Source organism: Parambassis ranga, chromosome 10, assembly GCF_900634625.1.
Source record: "Parambassis ranga chromosome 10, fParRan2.1, whole genome shotgun sequence".
NCBI lineage: Eukaryota > Metazoa > Chordata > Actinopteri > Ambassidae > Parambassis > Parambassis ranga.
In genome coordinates this window covers 20,512,041-20,529,344 of record NC_041031.1, presented here as the reverse complement: position 1 = coordinate 20,529,344, position 17,304 = coordinate 20,512,041, and the positions used below count along the sequence as shown (strand labels likewise).

The 17,304-nt window shown below is 40.1% G+C and overlaps 1 protein-coding gene across 1 annotated transcript; it reads left to right on the top strand.

Moving 5' to 3' along the window:
- Positions 1 to 3,663: 3,663 nt before the first annotated feature.
- On the top strand, positions 3,664 to 16,747 carry npm1b (nucleophosmin 1b). The gene is made up of 11 exons (XM_028416638.1): positions 3,664 to 3,734; positions 4,060 to 4,142; positions 4,708 to 4,827; positions 4,929 to 5,022; positions 5,218 to 5,309; positions 5,469 to 5,527; positions 5,647 to 5,710; positions 9,034 to 9,132; positions 13,184 to 13,279; positions 13,377 to 13,451; positions 14,486 to 16,747. The coding sequence occupies exons 1-11, from the start codon at positions 3,686 to 3,688 to the stop codon at positions 14,528 to 14,530; spliced, it is 876 nt and encodes a 291-aa protein (XP_028272439.1). The 5' UTR covers positions 3,664 to 3,685; the 3' UTR covers positions 14,531 to 16,747.
- Positions 16,748 to 17,304: the final 557 nt, after the last annotated feature.

Genomic DNA, 17,304 nt, shown 5'->3' with positions numbered 1-17,304 from the left:
TTTTTTTTAATCCATAAAATCTGATGACTACAGCTCCCATGTGTCAACATGAGACAGGGCGTTGCCGAAAAAACAGCAAAGTGTGCTCAGTGAAACCCTCACTGGGTAAATAAAAGGCTTTGAAAAGCGATGCCAGCTCAAATTAGAATGAGAGGACATGAAATGTTTGAACTGCAGCAGTCTGATTCTGCTGTACACCATTAAAATTCAGATGTAGAACAATAAGCAGAAGAGATAATCCCACTGTTTGCTTTTGGGCTGGATTAACAACAAGTTTGATTTGGTTAAAGCTGCGCCTGACGTCACGCTCTGCTTCGTGTCATCCAGCTGACACCTACAGCAGGAATGGTATAATCTCTGCCCATGATTAATCCCTTAAATTCCTCTCGCCTGATGAACTCGTTTCTAAGGTGTTTTTTAGTCCAGGAAATATAGTTAAAGGTTAATCAGAGAAGACATTTGGATCTTCACTCCCACCTCATTTTTTTTGAGTATTCACTTCCATTGTTGTGACTCGTGGCCACCTAGACACCAGACAGTCGTAAACATTTGTTATCGCCACATCCACCCTATCATGCTTGTGCTTATCACCCGAGTCACAACAAAAACGACCTATCTAGAAGCTCAGTAAACGCATCATTCAGGTCCCTTGCTCGTAAATGAGCCTTCAACACAGTGAACGTCACAGGAAACCGCCTCTTGCCTCTTGACAGGGAATCACCAGATTTCATTGGACTGTGAGCACAACATCTCATGTTGTTAATGTTGGCTGAGCCGCCTGCCACCGTTGAATACCTGTGTTCCACAGACTTGCAGAGTAAACATCTAAGCCCCTCAGAGCAGTTTGATGATGTGGTTGGAAACAGCTGTCTGCAACTGCAGCCACCCTCGACAACCCCCTCTCCCTTCTTGAGGACACAGTGCCAGCGTTCAGTCAGGTTTTCAGGGCGTCTCGCCTGGTTGGGATCCTGTCAATATAGCAGGCAGTTCTCCAGGTGATGCCGCCTCAACCCCTCCCCCTGTTTCCTCCACTCACTGCTGCTTTCATCTCTCTGTCTCAGATGCCTTGAAGACGTGACTTGGCCCATTTTAGAAAAATTCCTTCCTTTACTGTTTTCAAAACTGTGCATTGTGTTTTACTACAGGTGCTTACACATTTTCTCTCTCTCTCTCTCTCTCTCTCTCTCACACACACACCTCTTTTCTCTGTCGCCACCAAAGAACCCCGTCCTTATCCGATAAAATGTCACCACACAAGATGAACAAGCACAAATGGCTCAGGGTATATCAGACTTCCTATCAAACACTTTGTTTTGAACAGGGGCGCATCCACTGTGCTGTGCTGGGGGGGGGGGGGGGGGGGGGGGGGGGGGGGGGGGGGGGTCACGCTCTGTCTGCTGCCATCAGTTGTTTCCATTCTTGAGAAACGCAGTAAACATTTAAGTCACTATCAGGCAGCTGTTGATGCTTCAGTGACTTTAAACACAAGAAACAGACATGTACAGGCTGTTATGATATTAAAGGGTCAGTTCATAATATTTGAATAGAGATTTTGCAACATTACCTTTTTGCATAAACTATGAATTTCTCCTCTTTTATGTGCATTTAGAGTATAAATAGTGACTGTGTGATGTAATAGTTTACTGTCTGTTCTTTTATAAGCAAGGAGAAACTTTCTTGTTTGCAGCACAATTTTGTTTTTAAATCATTTTTTTCTCCCCCCCCCCCCCCCAAGATATCTGTCGGCGGCTCTAACAACAATTTGACAGCTGCAAGATATCAGAGGAAAGCAAACACTGCCAAACTCTGTTAGGTCACTGCTAATGTGTTGACATGTGAGGCTGTGTTGACAAAAGGCTTCTATGGTCCTTGACGCTAAAACGCTACGGTCCGTTAGCTTTAGTTACCTGCTGCAAAATAACAAATACAAAGTGAGAAGGAATGGTTCTAATGAAGAGGCTGAAGCTAAATCTCGTTGCTTTCAGCTTCATTGTGAAGTTTGGTCATTTATGAAAGATTCCTGCGATTATAAACATGCTGTTTACACAGAGTGACACTTTTTTTGCTCTGGTGTCAGGCCCACATTTCAAATCTGCTTTGGTTCAGGACTCAGATACGTGATGCTCCTGTGGATTTATTTAATTTAAATCAGACCATCATCCAGACTCTGCTAAAGAACAAACTAATGCTCACTGGTTTGACTGGACAGATCAACGCTCTATGACTGCTGCTAACCTGTAAACGTTTTTTATCACATAGCAGGACATTAAACCTCCAAGTAAACAAAACTCAAAACCTGATATATGTATTAATGCAACAAATATTAAGTGACTATTGGCTGCTGAACATCCAGTCACTTCCAAATGGGTCAAGTAAAGAAAGAAGTTTGACAGCATGATGGATTCTTCAGTGCGACCTCAACCTTCTGACATGATGCTTGCACTGGTCGCCTCTCACACACTTACAGATTTGGAACAAAAACATGCTCACATATAGACGGCCATATGAGGACTGGGTAAAATGTTCTGTATGAGAATGGGTAAATGTTCGATGTTGAATCCAGGAGCCTAAAAATGTGAACGTGCACCTCTGTGAAGGGTCTGTGCTGAAGTACAGTATATTGAGTAAGTCCCTTTGCATCATATCAGCCATGAGAACAGACCCGCAGACCTGTCCTGGCAGTTCATGACACATTCATGTTTTCCTCAAGCTTTCAGCCATGCATGAAGACACAGCATTGCTCAATACAGGTCTGCTACCTGTACTGAGGTTAGAAAAACATTTCACAATTACAGTGACACTTTGTTTTGGGTGTTTGTGCAAGTTTTTTTTAAATTCTTGCAAACATAATTTTTTTCTAACAAGTGTGAAACATTGATGTCACGACTGACACAAGTCAGCTCATCAACATTGGAGGAGCAGCCATGCTAGCTGCATGTGATGCCTCGATATGTAAGATTAAAAGTACATAGTAGCCTTAAAATAGAATATAATTCAAATCACACTTTTATTAAATCTTTTAATTAATCTCTTCTATTCAGGAAAGGTTCACATTGGTTATTTTTTTCCCATAATCTGTGAGGCTGTTATACCTCTCCATTTTATTATGAATATTTTTAACAACCACAGAAGACTCTTCAATACTACAACTGCCCCCAGGGCTGGACTTTTAATATTGCTGGCCAAAGGCCTCTTTTATTTAGTTTAAACAGCACATTAGCCAGTGGACATGAGGGAGAGTATCCCAAACTTCATATAAAATCTGTGATGCTGATTTAAGGAAGCCAGTAAAAACTAAGGATACAAAAACTAGACAAACTTGAGGCCCTCTGACGAGAACTTTGATGTTGATTGTTGTTTGTATGTTGATTTATGGATGCAACATACTATATATATTTTTCTTTTACATTGGTCCCAAATTTATTTTATATGATTTTATTTAAATGTATTTATTTATTTTTATGTTTTATTTTATTGTTCAAGTTACGGTAAACTGGCTCTGATCTACTTTACGACAGCTCTCTCTAGTGTTCATCCAGCAGAACGTTCTGTTTTATTTGTCCCGCCTACCCTCCAACGCTATTGGTCTGAGTCATTTGAGTGTTGGATGACGTTTTTCCTTCTCAATGGCTGGATGATGTGTCCATCGCGCCAAGTTGCGGAAGTGTAACCGCCCACTACAAAGATGGAGGACGATATCTCAGATTTGAGCAGACCACAAATATTCTTGTTTGGTGAGCTCGCTTATTCCGACAAACCTGAAATTATTTGGTCGCACAATCAGCGTTACTGTCATGTTATCATGCACAAATAGCCATTGTTCGTTTTTAGATGGAGGAAGTTAGCTTAATAGCAGGTTAGCTTGTTCTTCCCTCACTCGCGCCAATACGGCTCTTTGTTGTTAGCTAGCTCAGCCAAGCAGGGAGCTGCAGAGCAGCAGCAGGAAAGCACACAATACGAAACCGTGTCTGAAACTGTTTGGTACCTTTGTGTATGTTTACTAAAGAGCGTGTGCAAGTATAAGGTCTTATGGTATTTACACGTTTGGTTTTCCCTCAGGTTGTACGTTGAAATCGGACAAACGGGAGTTCAAAATTGACGTAGATGACGATGATACGGAGCAGCAGCTGTCACTCAAAGCAGTAAGAGACAACTATACACGTTAAGCACATGTCAAGGAGAAAGACTGCAATTATGTAGAGTTGAAGTTTGTTTTGGTGTTCGAAATATTGTAAATACTGTTATTGTTTTCCATTCTGTTGTTAATCTGAGCTTCAGTTTAAACAGGATATTTATTTATTAATTACATGTAACTCATTGCTGCCTCTAATTGTGATCATAACTAGTTCTTGTTTATGGTTAAAATCAAAAAGCTTTCATTACAATAATGGACCAAATGTCCTGAATTAATTTGTGCATTTTAATCAATAAAGCAACACCATGAAAATCTTTGATATCTTTGAAGTGAGATCGGCTTTAACTACCACTATTGGATAGTATACCACTAATATCCACTTCATAAGTAATCACATTATTTTGAATCAGCCACAGAGATCTGAAATACCTGATTCAGCGAATGACAAGAGATGAATAATTTGAAGCCTAAACTTTTTGTTGTATCTCAGCTCATTTTTGCCTCTAGGAAAACGTAAAAAGTTTCAGACACAGTACTGGGTGTAGTGTCATAGCGCTGTGCTGCTGTTCCAGGTGTGTCTTGGCGCTGAGGCTGATGATAAGTTCCACACGGTGGAAGTCGAAGGCCTCACTTATGATGGGAAGACGACCAAAGTGCCGCTAGTTGCCCTGAAACCCTCCGTCCTGCCCTCTGTGAGTCAACATCCACACGAACGACACTTTAAGAAGTATCAGAGAGGTTCCTCACATAAAGTATAAATAATAATTTTCATTGCTGTGTTTTTATTGTTCAGATGAGTTTAGGTGGATTTGAGATCACTCCTCCCGTTACCTTCCGTCTCCTGTCTGGCTCTGGACCAGTCCACATCAGTGGGCAGCATTTTGTTAGTGAGTATTAACACTCAGGTTCAGATAATAAGAAAACACTTTCCTGCTTAAAAGGAATGTTAGTGAAAAGTAGCAATTTTCATTAGAGGGGACAAGTCAGTATTTAAGATTTAATTTTTGTATCGCAGCTGTCCGAGGTAAAACAGAATTAAACTGTAATAATTTCTGAAGCAGTCTCCTAACCTGTATTTGTAGGTGTAAAAGACTCCGATGATGAAGAAGAGGAGAACAACACATCACCAGTGAAGCGGCCTGCAAACCTTCTGTCAGGGAAAAAGCCTCCGATGGTAGTTACTCAAGTTTGGTCTCTGCATTTATTTGGTTAAAGAGCTGTTTGTTCTTCTCTTTGGGAATTATCATAGAAGGAAAAGAACCCAAATAAAAAAGGATTCCACTGCCGATATGTAAAACATTTCCTGTGTAAAAGGCAGTTGTCCTACTTACAGAAAAAACTGAAGATGGAATCTGATGATGATGACGAAGAGGACAGTGACGATGACGATGAGTATGATGTGCTAAATATCCATTATCAGTTTGCATGCTTAAAACACAATGTGTCTGTCAATAGGAAACAGGTCATTTTGTTTTTATTGTATCTCATTGTTTTTACCTGCTGTTTTGTAGTGACGATGAAAGTGATGAAGATGATGTGAAGCTTCCGAAGAATTTCGAAAAAGTGCTCAAAAAAGTAAGTGTAGACTGTTTTCTGTTTGCATTTGGCATTTTGTGGTTTTTAATTTATGCACCATGGGCTGTTTTTCCATATAACACTCAGTTACTATGGTTACAGCTCTGATCACCTCCAGTCTGCAAAAACAGCCTTACGTTTCATTTTAAAATCACAGTTTCTGTTCTATACATGGTAGTTGCAGTTATATGATGTCACATGACATTAAAGTAGAGGTTTATTGAAGATACTGAATGCCAACTCAAAGCTTGAAGTGCTGGAGTATTTATTTTTTAATGATGTAGGCTCACCTGGGCAGGTGGAAAAGTATCATCTGACCCTGGGTGGAACCACAATATCCCAGCACTGCAAAGATAAATTTCTGTACATTAGTCTCAACATTAAGAGTATTGTTACATTTGAAAGATACTGCATGTCTTCGCATGTCTTTTCTGTGATTTTTCTCTTCTCTGTTGCTGCTTCTGAACACCAAAGTATTTTAAGAACAGTGACAACGGATAAACACTAGAATCTAATTTGCATCAGATGAGATATGTTTTAATTAGTTTTGAAATAAACTAAACGTTGCTCTACTTCAGTAACTTTTATTTTTTATAGTCGACGCTTCAGTCCTCTGTTGTCCACTAGGTGTCAGTGTAGGCCTCGCCTCAGTTGTTTTTTTATATGTGAAAGGAATTCCTTTAGTGTTTCTACATCTGCCCACTCCGCTTGCTGTTTCTACCACATCATTTAAACCTCCACAGACTATATGCTGCAGTAGCATTTCATTTGAGCCGGCCCTACCCACGACTGCACCCGCTGACCGTCCACCTCTTTTTGTATGAGACAAAACATGGAACTTTTTCATCCTGTTCGCTCATGTACCCACCTGTTTTCTGAGAGTAAAACACAGGGTCTGCGAGGTGTAATGATCGGATTTCTCCTCTGTAATCTGCTTGAATTCTCACAGTCTCACCAACAAGACAGCACTGTGTTATGCTGCACATACACGCACACACACACTGAACAAGTACTTGCACAGGCTGCAGACCTATACACTTGCATTAATGCATACGGTTCATGAGCATTATGAATACATATCTACAGCTTATAATTAGAAAAGTACACACTACATGCACGCACACACACACACTTCAGTTATAGGAAACATCTTCAACCATTTTTCTAAAACACTGCATATCTTTGTCCCTCTGTCATCCCACTGTTAATATGATTGCTCCTTTTTATCGTTTCTCATGCCATTTCAGCTTTGCACCTGGCTTTTGCCTTTGAACACTTGTTTTGCGTGTTACCACAATCGCTTACAAGTGTGGGGGTGCATGTGTGTATCTGCCTCATTTTTACGTCGGTGTCTGTTTGTGATTTCTTTTTTTCTTTCTTTCTTTTTTTTTTTTTAAAAGCACGCTATCCAAGTGCAAACTGTGCCAGGCAAAAGATCAAAGCAGGGCAGATGCACATACCTGCGACATGAGCACCGATCCTTCCCTCAGGGTCAGATGACAGCTGAGCATTTCTGTCACCTGTTGATTTATTCTGTTGTCTTCTTTTCCAATTCCTCGTACATGCTGCCCCACCTTCCCTCCGTGACCTTAATCCTTTTTTTTTTTCACCGTTTCTTCTCTTTAACTCCAGAGCTACCCGATCTCATTCTTTAATAATGAAAGAACAAAGCTTTACAAAGCACGGCTGGGAGCAATTATTTTTTTGTCTGCTAATTCAGCTGTGGATTTGTTCCTCATGTTGTTGAATCCCAGTACTGTACATTGAGTCAGTTGTGTAGTTTACTTGCTCTATAATCATGCTCGGAACTCGGACACTTAAGTTATTGAAGTTCTTGTAGGAGCTGGTGTTAAACAGCATGTCTTATTGTTACTAAATCATCTATCCTACTTAGAGTGGTACTGTAAGTCATTACACTACAAGTGTTGATCGATGGACGTGCTTGATTGACTTATTATGCAGCTCAAACTTGATGAGTCCTTTTCAGGACTGTCAGGAAGACAAATAGTTTGTCTTTTTAAAAGGACAGTAAGGGTTCATTAATACCACAGGATCTGTACCAAGAAATGAAGTGTCAGTTCTTGCCTCCAAAAAAAGTTTTGCTTTTGAAATAAAACTTGAAAATTATCTGCTGCCTGGGGCTGCACAGCCTGCACGTATCTCGTGAACATCGATCATCAGTCATACAGCCTGTTGTTGTCTTCATCACATGCTTTCTTTCTCTGACTGGATGTGTTGTTTATCCACCTGCATAAAGAGGGAGTTTATTCTGTGTCAGTTGGAAATCCAACTCAAACCCACAGAGGCCAGACTTATTCTTTGTACAGTTAGAAGCAGAATTAGCCTGGCTGGCTAATTATCATCTTCACCACAATGACTCAAAGGAGTCAACCGCCTTTTAACCAGGTTTACTCATGTTCCAATAAGATGATTTAGAGAAGAGACTGTGTTTGATAAACGTTTGCATGTTATGCTAAAATCCTGAAACCATATTTAAAGTTCTTCAAAGTTGCATTACAGCTGGATTAAGATGTTGAGTTTCTGTGCTTCATTTTACTCCTTGGTTGATCAGGTTTAAAAAAAAAAAAAAAAAAAAAACCCTGAATCCTCTCTAGTGAGAGCCTTTCAGCGTCTTGTATTACCAGGCATTGCTGCAGGGAATTGCATGTGTAATTGCCTTGTAGCAGTTGTGTCAACACAGGCAATTACACTTGTAGTCCATTCCAAGGTGAATACCAGTGATTGCAAGACAAGGGCTGGTGCACAGGAAATGCAGGCACTTGCCTCGGCTATTACAAGGTAATTACACAGGTGACTGAGACAATTGAAACCTGACGGGAAGGCCTGCTGTGTGGAGAACAGGGAAGGGTTAGTGAAGTACTACCTAGTACCTCAATAGTAAAAAATTACCATGTTGCGCTTTGTTATTGATTGACTGCTAGATGGAGGAGGTTCGAGTACAGCCTCCCTTTGAATTTTTGAATTGAAGTTTTTCTGAAGAGCCATCGCTTGTGATGCTTTTTGTGTGTTTTTATTTTTTTTTTGTCAAATGTTCAACATTGATATTGTAAGGAGGTAAGGAGGTAGTGAACAATAACAATAATGTTTACAATAATGTTTACTTTAGCAAAGAAGCTAACCATGCTTGCCTGATCAATCCTCATTGTGGTCTACTGGTCTGTGTTGTTACTGTAAAACACGCTTGTACATATAAAGATTTGTTTGCCATACACTCGTTTTAAATCATTTAGTTTAATACAGTGACTACTTCTATCTTAAACACAGTCAGCGATGTCTTACTCAGGATGTTTTTGTTTCTTTAGAGTCCAGAATCTTCAGCTAAGAAGCCCAATAAGACGCCAGTGAAACAAAATGGCCCTGCTGGAAAATCCTCAGGATCAGATGTCAAACCACAGACTAAGGTACGTTACTGCTCATCTCACCTGTGGTTGTTTGTTGTTTTAAGCGAATAAATAAAAGTTCTTATAGTTTTAAAATAATATTATATTATTGTTTTGTTGTAGCTGGTGAGAATAAATTCGTCAGGAAATTATGATTATGTGTTATAGCAGACTACAGTCCACGCCAGCAACACTGTTTCTATTGGAAGGCAGCATGTTCCACATAAATGTATGCAATGGAACAGTGGACAATGAAAATGGAAGTTATAAAGACCTCACTGAGAAAGTTGGGAATTTTATTTACACTCTGGGAGTTCCACTAGGAAATACAGGAATCCAGGAAAAAGAAATTGTGTGATATAGTGGCCTTAAATGTGATAGAATGTAAAGACAAACATGATCTCTTCAAATCATCAAGATGTCTAAGACAATTGTTTACATCTTTTGCCATTCACAATAAAATAAAAAAACTACAAAAAAAACAGAAAAAAACTTGGAGTGCCTTCCCATTCCAAAGCCAAGGAATGTGATAAATGCACGTTGCAATTAGCCGAACCTGATAGTTAATTTCTTGAATGGAATGTCTTGGGCAGCCGCCTATGAAAACCCAAAGCTTGAACTCTGCCTATCTTTAAGCAAACACACCTGACCTCTAAACGGGTTTCCTGGGGCAAGGTTTAAACCTGCGACCCTTTGGCTTGACCCCGCTGTCTTGAGTTGCAGCCACCTTTTGATGCCCCCCTCACCTCCTCTGCAGCTCACACACACACACACATATATCAGGGAAAATAAATTGGCACGCTTCTCAGCAAATTTACACATTTCACAAAGCATGTAACTGTGAAAGAAAACTTGGACAGAACCTCAGTTTAGATAAGGTGTTATGCGTTGGCATGCAAATGCTGGCCGCTTCTGAGATAAAACATGAATTCCATTTCAGGCACAGCACTCAGGACACATGAGAAAACTGTCATTTCTTGTCTAACATCTTGACAAAGGAGCTTTGTGATGTTTGTCATGTTAAATACTAAGCCGCAGGATTGCTAAACTCCCGAGGCAAGAGAGCGATTCAGCCGAACATCAGCGTGGGTGAATGCAGTGAATTCTGCAGTGGCTTTTAAATTGCTCTTGGGGATTAGCCAGTGGGCAACTTAACCGCCAAAACCATCGCGCCAGTTTAACTTTCTGGCCCTTGGTGCTTTGACTGTTCCCACCCCCCTCTCAACTTCTTCTTCACAACTGTTCCCTCTCTACAACCTCTTCACACCCCTCACTTCCTGGACACACCTTCTCCCAATTGCTCTCATTACCAGTGTTTGATGTCTGGTGCAGCTTGCGCTTCCAGATGCCCCTGAGGAGCGAGGAAGTGGGGCGTGGATGTCTGTTTTTTTGCTTTCCTAAATGCAGGTGACTGGTCATTAGATTGGCTTGTCAGATCTGTTGCCAGTGCCGCAGTTCTCACCTCTCGCGGCCCAGCATGTAGCAGCACCTTCTTGTGTAACAGGCTCGACATGAGTTTCGGCTAACTTGTCGTTGTGCTGATCTGAAGTAACTATGTCTTGCAGCTGGTGTCTTTTGATTGATGGGTTTTTTAGACGTTGATGCTTTCAAGCACACGTCACAGTCGTAAAGTTGTTAACCACTTTACTCAGCCTTATCCCAAAAGGCTGTGAGTCACGGTTAAAGCGGCTGATTGACATGTGTTAGAGCAGGTGTCTATCTTGTTAGTGCTTATTTATTTCTCCTGTGAGTGTCAGGATGTCTTTAAAAATACTGACACATATTCATACATATGTGAGGTTCTTAGAGAGTCACAGTGACCCGATGTTTTACTCAGGCACGGGCCTCCTCATTCCTGCAAAATGACAATTACTATGGCTGGACTGGAGTTGATGAGCAAAGGTGTCACAACCATGTGTTTGCTCTGGATTGAAGACGAGAGATTGCATCAAATGATAGCATGCTTGTGATTAAGCTCCATGTCTCATGGCATCTGTAATCAGCGTCTGGCCCAGATGAAAAAGCTTTCTGGCTTTGTGTGTTTATCAGCTGTTCTAGGTCCACAGCTGGCCTTTTGGAAGCTGAGAGCTGCCCGTAAATAATAAATACGTAGTGCACTTGCCTGGCCAAGAGCCAGCAGCATATGTGTTTTTATATATTTTTGTTTTTTTAGTAGTGTGGTATGTTTGCAAGGTTTTGGTCGCTGTTTACCTTTTGATCTCTGCTATAAAATGCAGATCTCTTGGGGACAGGGACACAACATCATGTTTGATTTATTTCCTTAAGAATATACCACCTGTTTTTAACTATTTGAGGCCTTATTCTTCTCACAACTTGAATTTTATTGCTTGTTTTTAGGGAATTATGTTGTGAGAACCAGGTCAGGCTTAAGCTAATGTATAAGATTTTTTTATTTGACGGCAAAATATTCAGTTCTGAATTTGACTAAAGTGTGGCTGTTTATAGAGTAATCGTTGTTCCTGCAGTGTTGCAGATCAATAATACATATAAGTTCCTTTACTGACATTTTTAATCATGCGTTTTGCCTTCAGCACATTCTGTTTAGTGTCTAAAACCTGCTTCACTGTGTATGGCTTCTGTCCAACCTACATTAATTTGTGAGACAAATTACCTTGCAGTAGTCAGTAATAGGATGTTAACATGACACCCGAGTTGTCATGCTGATTTTCATGCCTTTTCTGGTGTTCCTTTGTTGGTAGATTCTCCCATCTCTGTCGAAAAGGTCATCTGCCTCCTCAAGCAACCCCCCAAATGTTAATTATTCATTGTTAAATGTTACACATTTAAGCAGTGTCCTCTTTGTTGCACTCTTCTTATTGTTAACTTAGAGTACCGGTAGCATCGAATGTACCACACCGAACAAACCATAGATGGAAAAGGAGATGTTGCATTGTTTGCAGGTTTAGCTGTAAATGTGTGGGTTTGTCTACAAATGTAGAGCAATGAGATGAGAACTGCTCTGCATAAAAACTAAATTATACCTGTACATACATACAGAGCATGATATTTCCAACAGGAATAAAGTCCCTGACCCTTGTTCCATTCTCCATCAGCTAAATATCAGAATCACAGTGTAAATCAGTGTTTCAAAGCAGCTAATCTGAAGTGCTGTTTGGTTGTTTTTCATCTTGCGGGGTAAAGAGTTGTCTCTATGCAAGGCTTCTGTTGTCTTTCAAATGTGTCTCTGGCTATCAATGAAACCCTGCAATTTCACTGGATTCCACACTGGCTTTGCATGTACGGACAAGCTTCTATGGCTTGTGTAACATGCAGTCACTGGGTATGGCGTGTGTGTTGTTGTTGTGTCACATTCAGACACTTCCTAATTGAGGGCTTCTGGGCCTCTGGCTGTCCAGGAGTGGATACACCTATGGCCCCACTCAATGCTCCTTCTGCTCTTCTTGTCTTTACAGTCTACAAGGAGTCTTTGTGTTTTGAAAAAGCTTAGATAATGTTGGCATACGGAGGGCTTCTTCTTTTAAGTGTTGACCATTCATACATGACAGAAAGCATGTTGTGGAAATCATTAATTTTATGTTAGTATAACTTTTATTGAGAAACAAACACAAGAGCAATAGTTGGACCTTCTCCTCTTTAATTCAGTCATGGAAAACACATTTGAGAACCTGTATTGCTCCGTGCAGAGTCAGGTCTTGCCCTCTCCTGCTTGCGAACAATAAAAACATAATTTGTACCTGATGTATTTGTAAAAAAAAAAAAAAAAAAAAAAAAAAAGAGATGGTGTAATTAGGCTAGAATTTGTTGTCCTTTCTAATGCTTTTATCTTCTTCCAGCTGGTTGCCCATGCCAAGCCTGTAAACACAGACCCTGACTAAATGGGTCACGATAAGGCTGTAGCTCAGTCCGGCCTGTTGGTCAGCAAATGAATTCATCACCAACATGTTAGAATTAGCCATGTTGTGTTAAGCTAAACCCAAACACAGAAGTAAAAGGAGGACATGTTGTGGCGTAAACATCTTTATCTACAACTCTTTATTTCTTGACATATCAACCAGTGGTTCTTATCAAGCTGATATATATATTTTTTAAGACACCTGCCACAGGAAAAGATAAACCCCAGGCTGGCCCGTCTAAATCTCCCACTCTGCCTGACATTAAGAACAAGCTGTCAACGGCAGCCAAAGAGGTAAGGCTCTCATCCTTTTTTTTTCTTTTGCAAATTATCCCTCTTAATTGAGTGTCTGACAGTAAAGATGATGATTTAATGGTCTTCTTTTCTTCAGGGTAAACCACTACCAAAGACAGAACAGAAGTTTGAGAATTTCTTAAAGAGCGGATTTAAAATCACAGACAAAAAAGTGAGTAATGTTTGGCTCTTTAAGCCATGAATAGCTTTGCCATCAGTGCATTTAGTGTCATGAACACAGAGGGGTTTAATTAAATATTCCTGAGTGTTGGGGTGCCTGTGGATCAAACCTCCTTTTCACTGGAAGAGCTTTCTGCCATGTTAGATGCCCAGGAATGCATTGTTGTTGTCCCCCACACTGTCCTCTTACCTTTACACTGTCCAGTGTGCCTCAAGTTGTCTTTCGTGCACAATGTGTTCCCTTTGAATTATCTTCATTTTGTGTCGGCGGGCTCTTACGAGATGAAATGGGAGTACACCTGCCAAGCCGAACTCTTTCTCAGTGATTTACTGGAGTGTGTGTCTTTTGTAGCTTTTAATGAAGGGACTGCTGGTATGTGGATGGTACCAGTCTTTTTCACATTCAAGGCCTTTGACCAAATGCAGGACCTACTGTAAATCTTCTCTAATGCTGCTTGTCATTTTCAGAAGGAAAACATCTCCTGCACACTGTTTGACACAGCATGGATTAATCAGCCCAAACCCTTAAAAAATAAAGGATTCTGTTTATTATCAAAGCATCTGTTAGATGGCGATCACTTGAAACACTTATTTGCGATTACATTGCAGTGTTAAAATGTTACAGTTATGAGAGCAGGTGAAAGCCCTTTAGAGCGGCGCAAGGGCTGGGTGGACAAGGGAAAGAGTGGGGGTGGAGTTGGGTCTTGTTGATCCCAGTGTGTAGAAACATCTGTGGAAGTGCTTTGGTTTCATCAGCCAAGGCTGAGATCTGTCAGACCTGGAGCACCTAGTCATATACTCTGGTATGTACTGCTGCCCCCACCCAACCCCTCGTCGTTCCCCGGCAGCCCCATCTAAACTCAGCGTTCCCACAGGCAAGACGTACAAAAAAAAAGCATGTTGTAGTAAAAGTGAGTCATGCGTCTCATGCTGTATAGCACTTCATTTGGATGATTTATAATTTCTTTATTTCTTTCTTATTCTGTTGTTATCCCTCTCTCTTCCCCCCCCTCTCACCTTCCTCAGGTGGTCAAGGATCTCTGGAGCTTTGTGCAAACGCTGAAGAAGTAACACGCATTTGTATGTTTTGCATCCTGCAAGACATTTAAAGGCACAGTCGGCGAGATTTCCTACTCAGCCTCATCCTGTCAGGACTATAATCAGCAGGACTGATTGCTGAAATTTGGTAAAGCCATCAATGCTTAGATTCAGGAGGCACATTTTTATTTTAAAGATGCAAAGCACCTCTGGTTCACCTGTTTTTCAAAATTTCCATAAAGGGAAACTTTTTGTTTCATTTACACCACCTGTGGGCAATAAAATCTGCAGACATATGGCGTAATATTAGCTAAGAACAACATGACAAAAAACACAAATGAAAAAAAAAAACTGCTCATACGCATACACACAAAATTTAAACAACTGCATTTACCACTCATTACCTGCAGGTGGTGTGACTGTCGGATTGTACAAGTTGTTCCTCCCCTTGCCTATAGAGGGCAAGATCAGCGTGGCAGGTCCAGATCTGTCGGTTTGAACCTCCGCGGCTCCATAATGTGATGATGATGACATTGTCTGAGTTTCGGGTGCTTTGCATCTGTGACACAGTGTGTTCTTGTTAAGTCAGTAATGCAATAGGAGAAATTGCAGAATGTGCCTTTAAATATCTCTACTGTAAACTGAGATACATCAGCGTCCCGGTGTGTGTGAATTTGAGCAGTATACTGTGCACGAAGGACAGCCAGCAGCAACGTTGTTTTGTTTTGTGTTTTTGAATGCAGCATCTTAGCTTGTGAGTGTGATTATGGATGATCAATTTGTCTGGCATCCTGCTCCGTTCATACTGAAATTCATATGGTTTTAATTACAGTGTTTTAAATAGTTCCACTCAATACAGGGTGATATGGTGCAACTAATGAGGCAACAACAAGGCTGTATGTACAACATTTCACTTAAAAAGATGTGATCTGGAAATATGCTGCTGTTAAATATCTGATGAAGAGACGTCGTTATCCCGGGATTATTCCCAGGAACACAGACCAATGTATGTCGGGAAATCTATGTTAGTGTGAGCTCAACCTGCAGCATTCCATATTCTGGTTTCATATCAAAGCCATTAACACGTATCATAACTGGACATGATATTCATTACAGCTGCAAATGAAAACATGCTTAACACAAAACGCTGTCCAAAAGATTATTTATAAAACCAACACAGATGCCCTGGCCGAGAAGTTTTCTTTAAAGTACAGTATACTCTTAAAACATCAGCGTGATTGGATTGTTAACTCCAGGAGTGCATTTACGACTTGGCACCGACAGCTTTCAGAGTACTTTAATGCACTAAAAACGGATTATGAGCATGTGATTGACGCAGGTTATTTTATGTAGTACAACATAATCATAAGGTATACATCAGACAATTATATGACATCACCTTTACTGAAACCACATAAAAAAAGCGCCATAATTGTTTGCACTCTTGTATGTCAGTGCTCTGATGACAATAAGCATGCACTCGCTCTGAGCTTATAATGTGTTTATGATCCCATATAACGCCCTTTAAGAGCCAAATGTTGGCAGATGGATTCCATCCTTAGCAAATCAGGTGGCTTTGTTTCTACCCCTTGCGTTGTCTATGAAGAATATTTGGAATAGCTTAGTTAAAATAGTTTAGGTCAAAAAAAAGTTGCCCTGATTACTTACGTACATAATGTAAAATGTAACGTCCCCTTTTTGCGAGGCTACAGTTTAATTTTACCTTTTATTAATTTTGCTTTGCGTTGAATTTTCATACTTGTACCATATCCGTCATGAACTTTTCTTCACCTGTAAATAATCCTGTTTTATTTGCAACTCTGGCAGCTGAGTAATTTGAGGTTTATTCTTAACCCGCCCTTGTCTAATAGCTGGTTTTGCAGCTTTGATCTGTTTTTTTTTTTTTTTAAATGTTGTGTTCTAGCTCTAGAGGTATATACATGTTTAGAGTATAAACTCACTTTTAATATGTTTGAAAACAATGTTCTGATTTTGTTAACCATTCATTTAAGCCCTTTTTGATTCTGCACCGAGCCATTATTAATACATTATTTTATGTAATGACATCAATTTATTTATTTTGGCTTTCAAAAATGCAGATTACAAGTAGTTACATTTTTAAAAAAAATCTTATGTATTATCCTAGTTAACAGGGAAAACCTTTGACTGAAGTCGTTCATTGATCAATCTGATAATCTCGTTTGTGACCTCAAACACCAGCTGTCAACTCAGAAGCCTTCTTTATTTTCAGCTGCAAAAAAAAAAAATGCTGATCAGTGTATTTCATTTAAGTCTGAGTTGATCCAATATGTATTAAATATGTGTTTTTTTTCCATCAGACTTTCTTGATTAGCTCAAACATGGCTGCTGATGGTGGATTCATTCATGGTATGTTTAAATGAGTGCATCGAACCTTTGTTTTTCTTCCTGTAAAATGAACCTGAATAAATTGAAGTCTGGTTGGGTTTAAATCACACTTTGTACTGTTCACTGTGGATGCAATGTTATTGTTCAACCTGTGTTTGCATAAAGGACAAATTACGATCAGAGGGCCCACCAAGCTGGATGTTTGGGACTTCAGTGTGGAAAATCAGAATCAGAAATACTTTATTTATCCCAGGGGGCAACTGCTTAACTGTGAACATGACCTTCAATAATGTTAGTCATCCTGCATTAGCGTGTGTTGAATGAGGATTTGGTTACTAAGATGTTTTGTCACATGAATTAGGTTGATGAAGAATCTACTAAGTACCAGGAGTGAAGCCTGAACTGCAGTGATGGCTAGACGGTAGGCTGCTTTAGTTGTC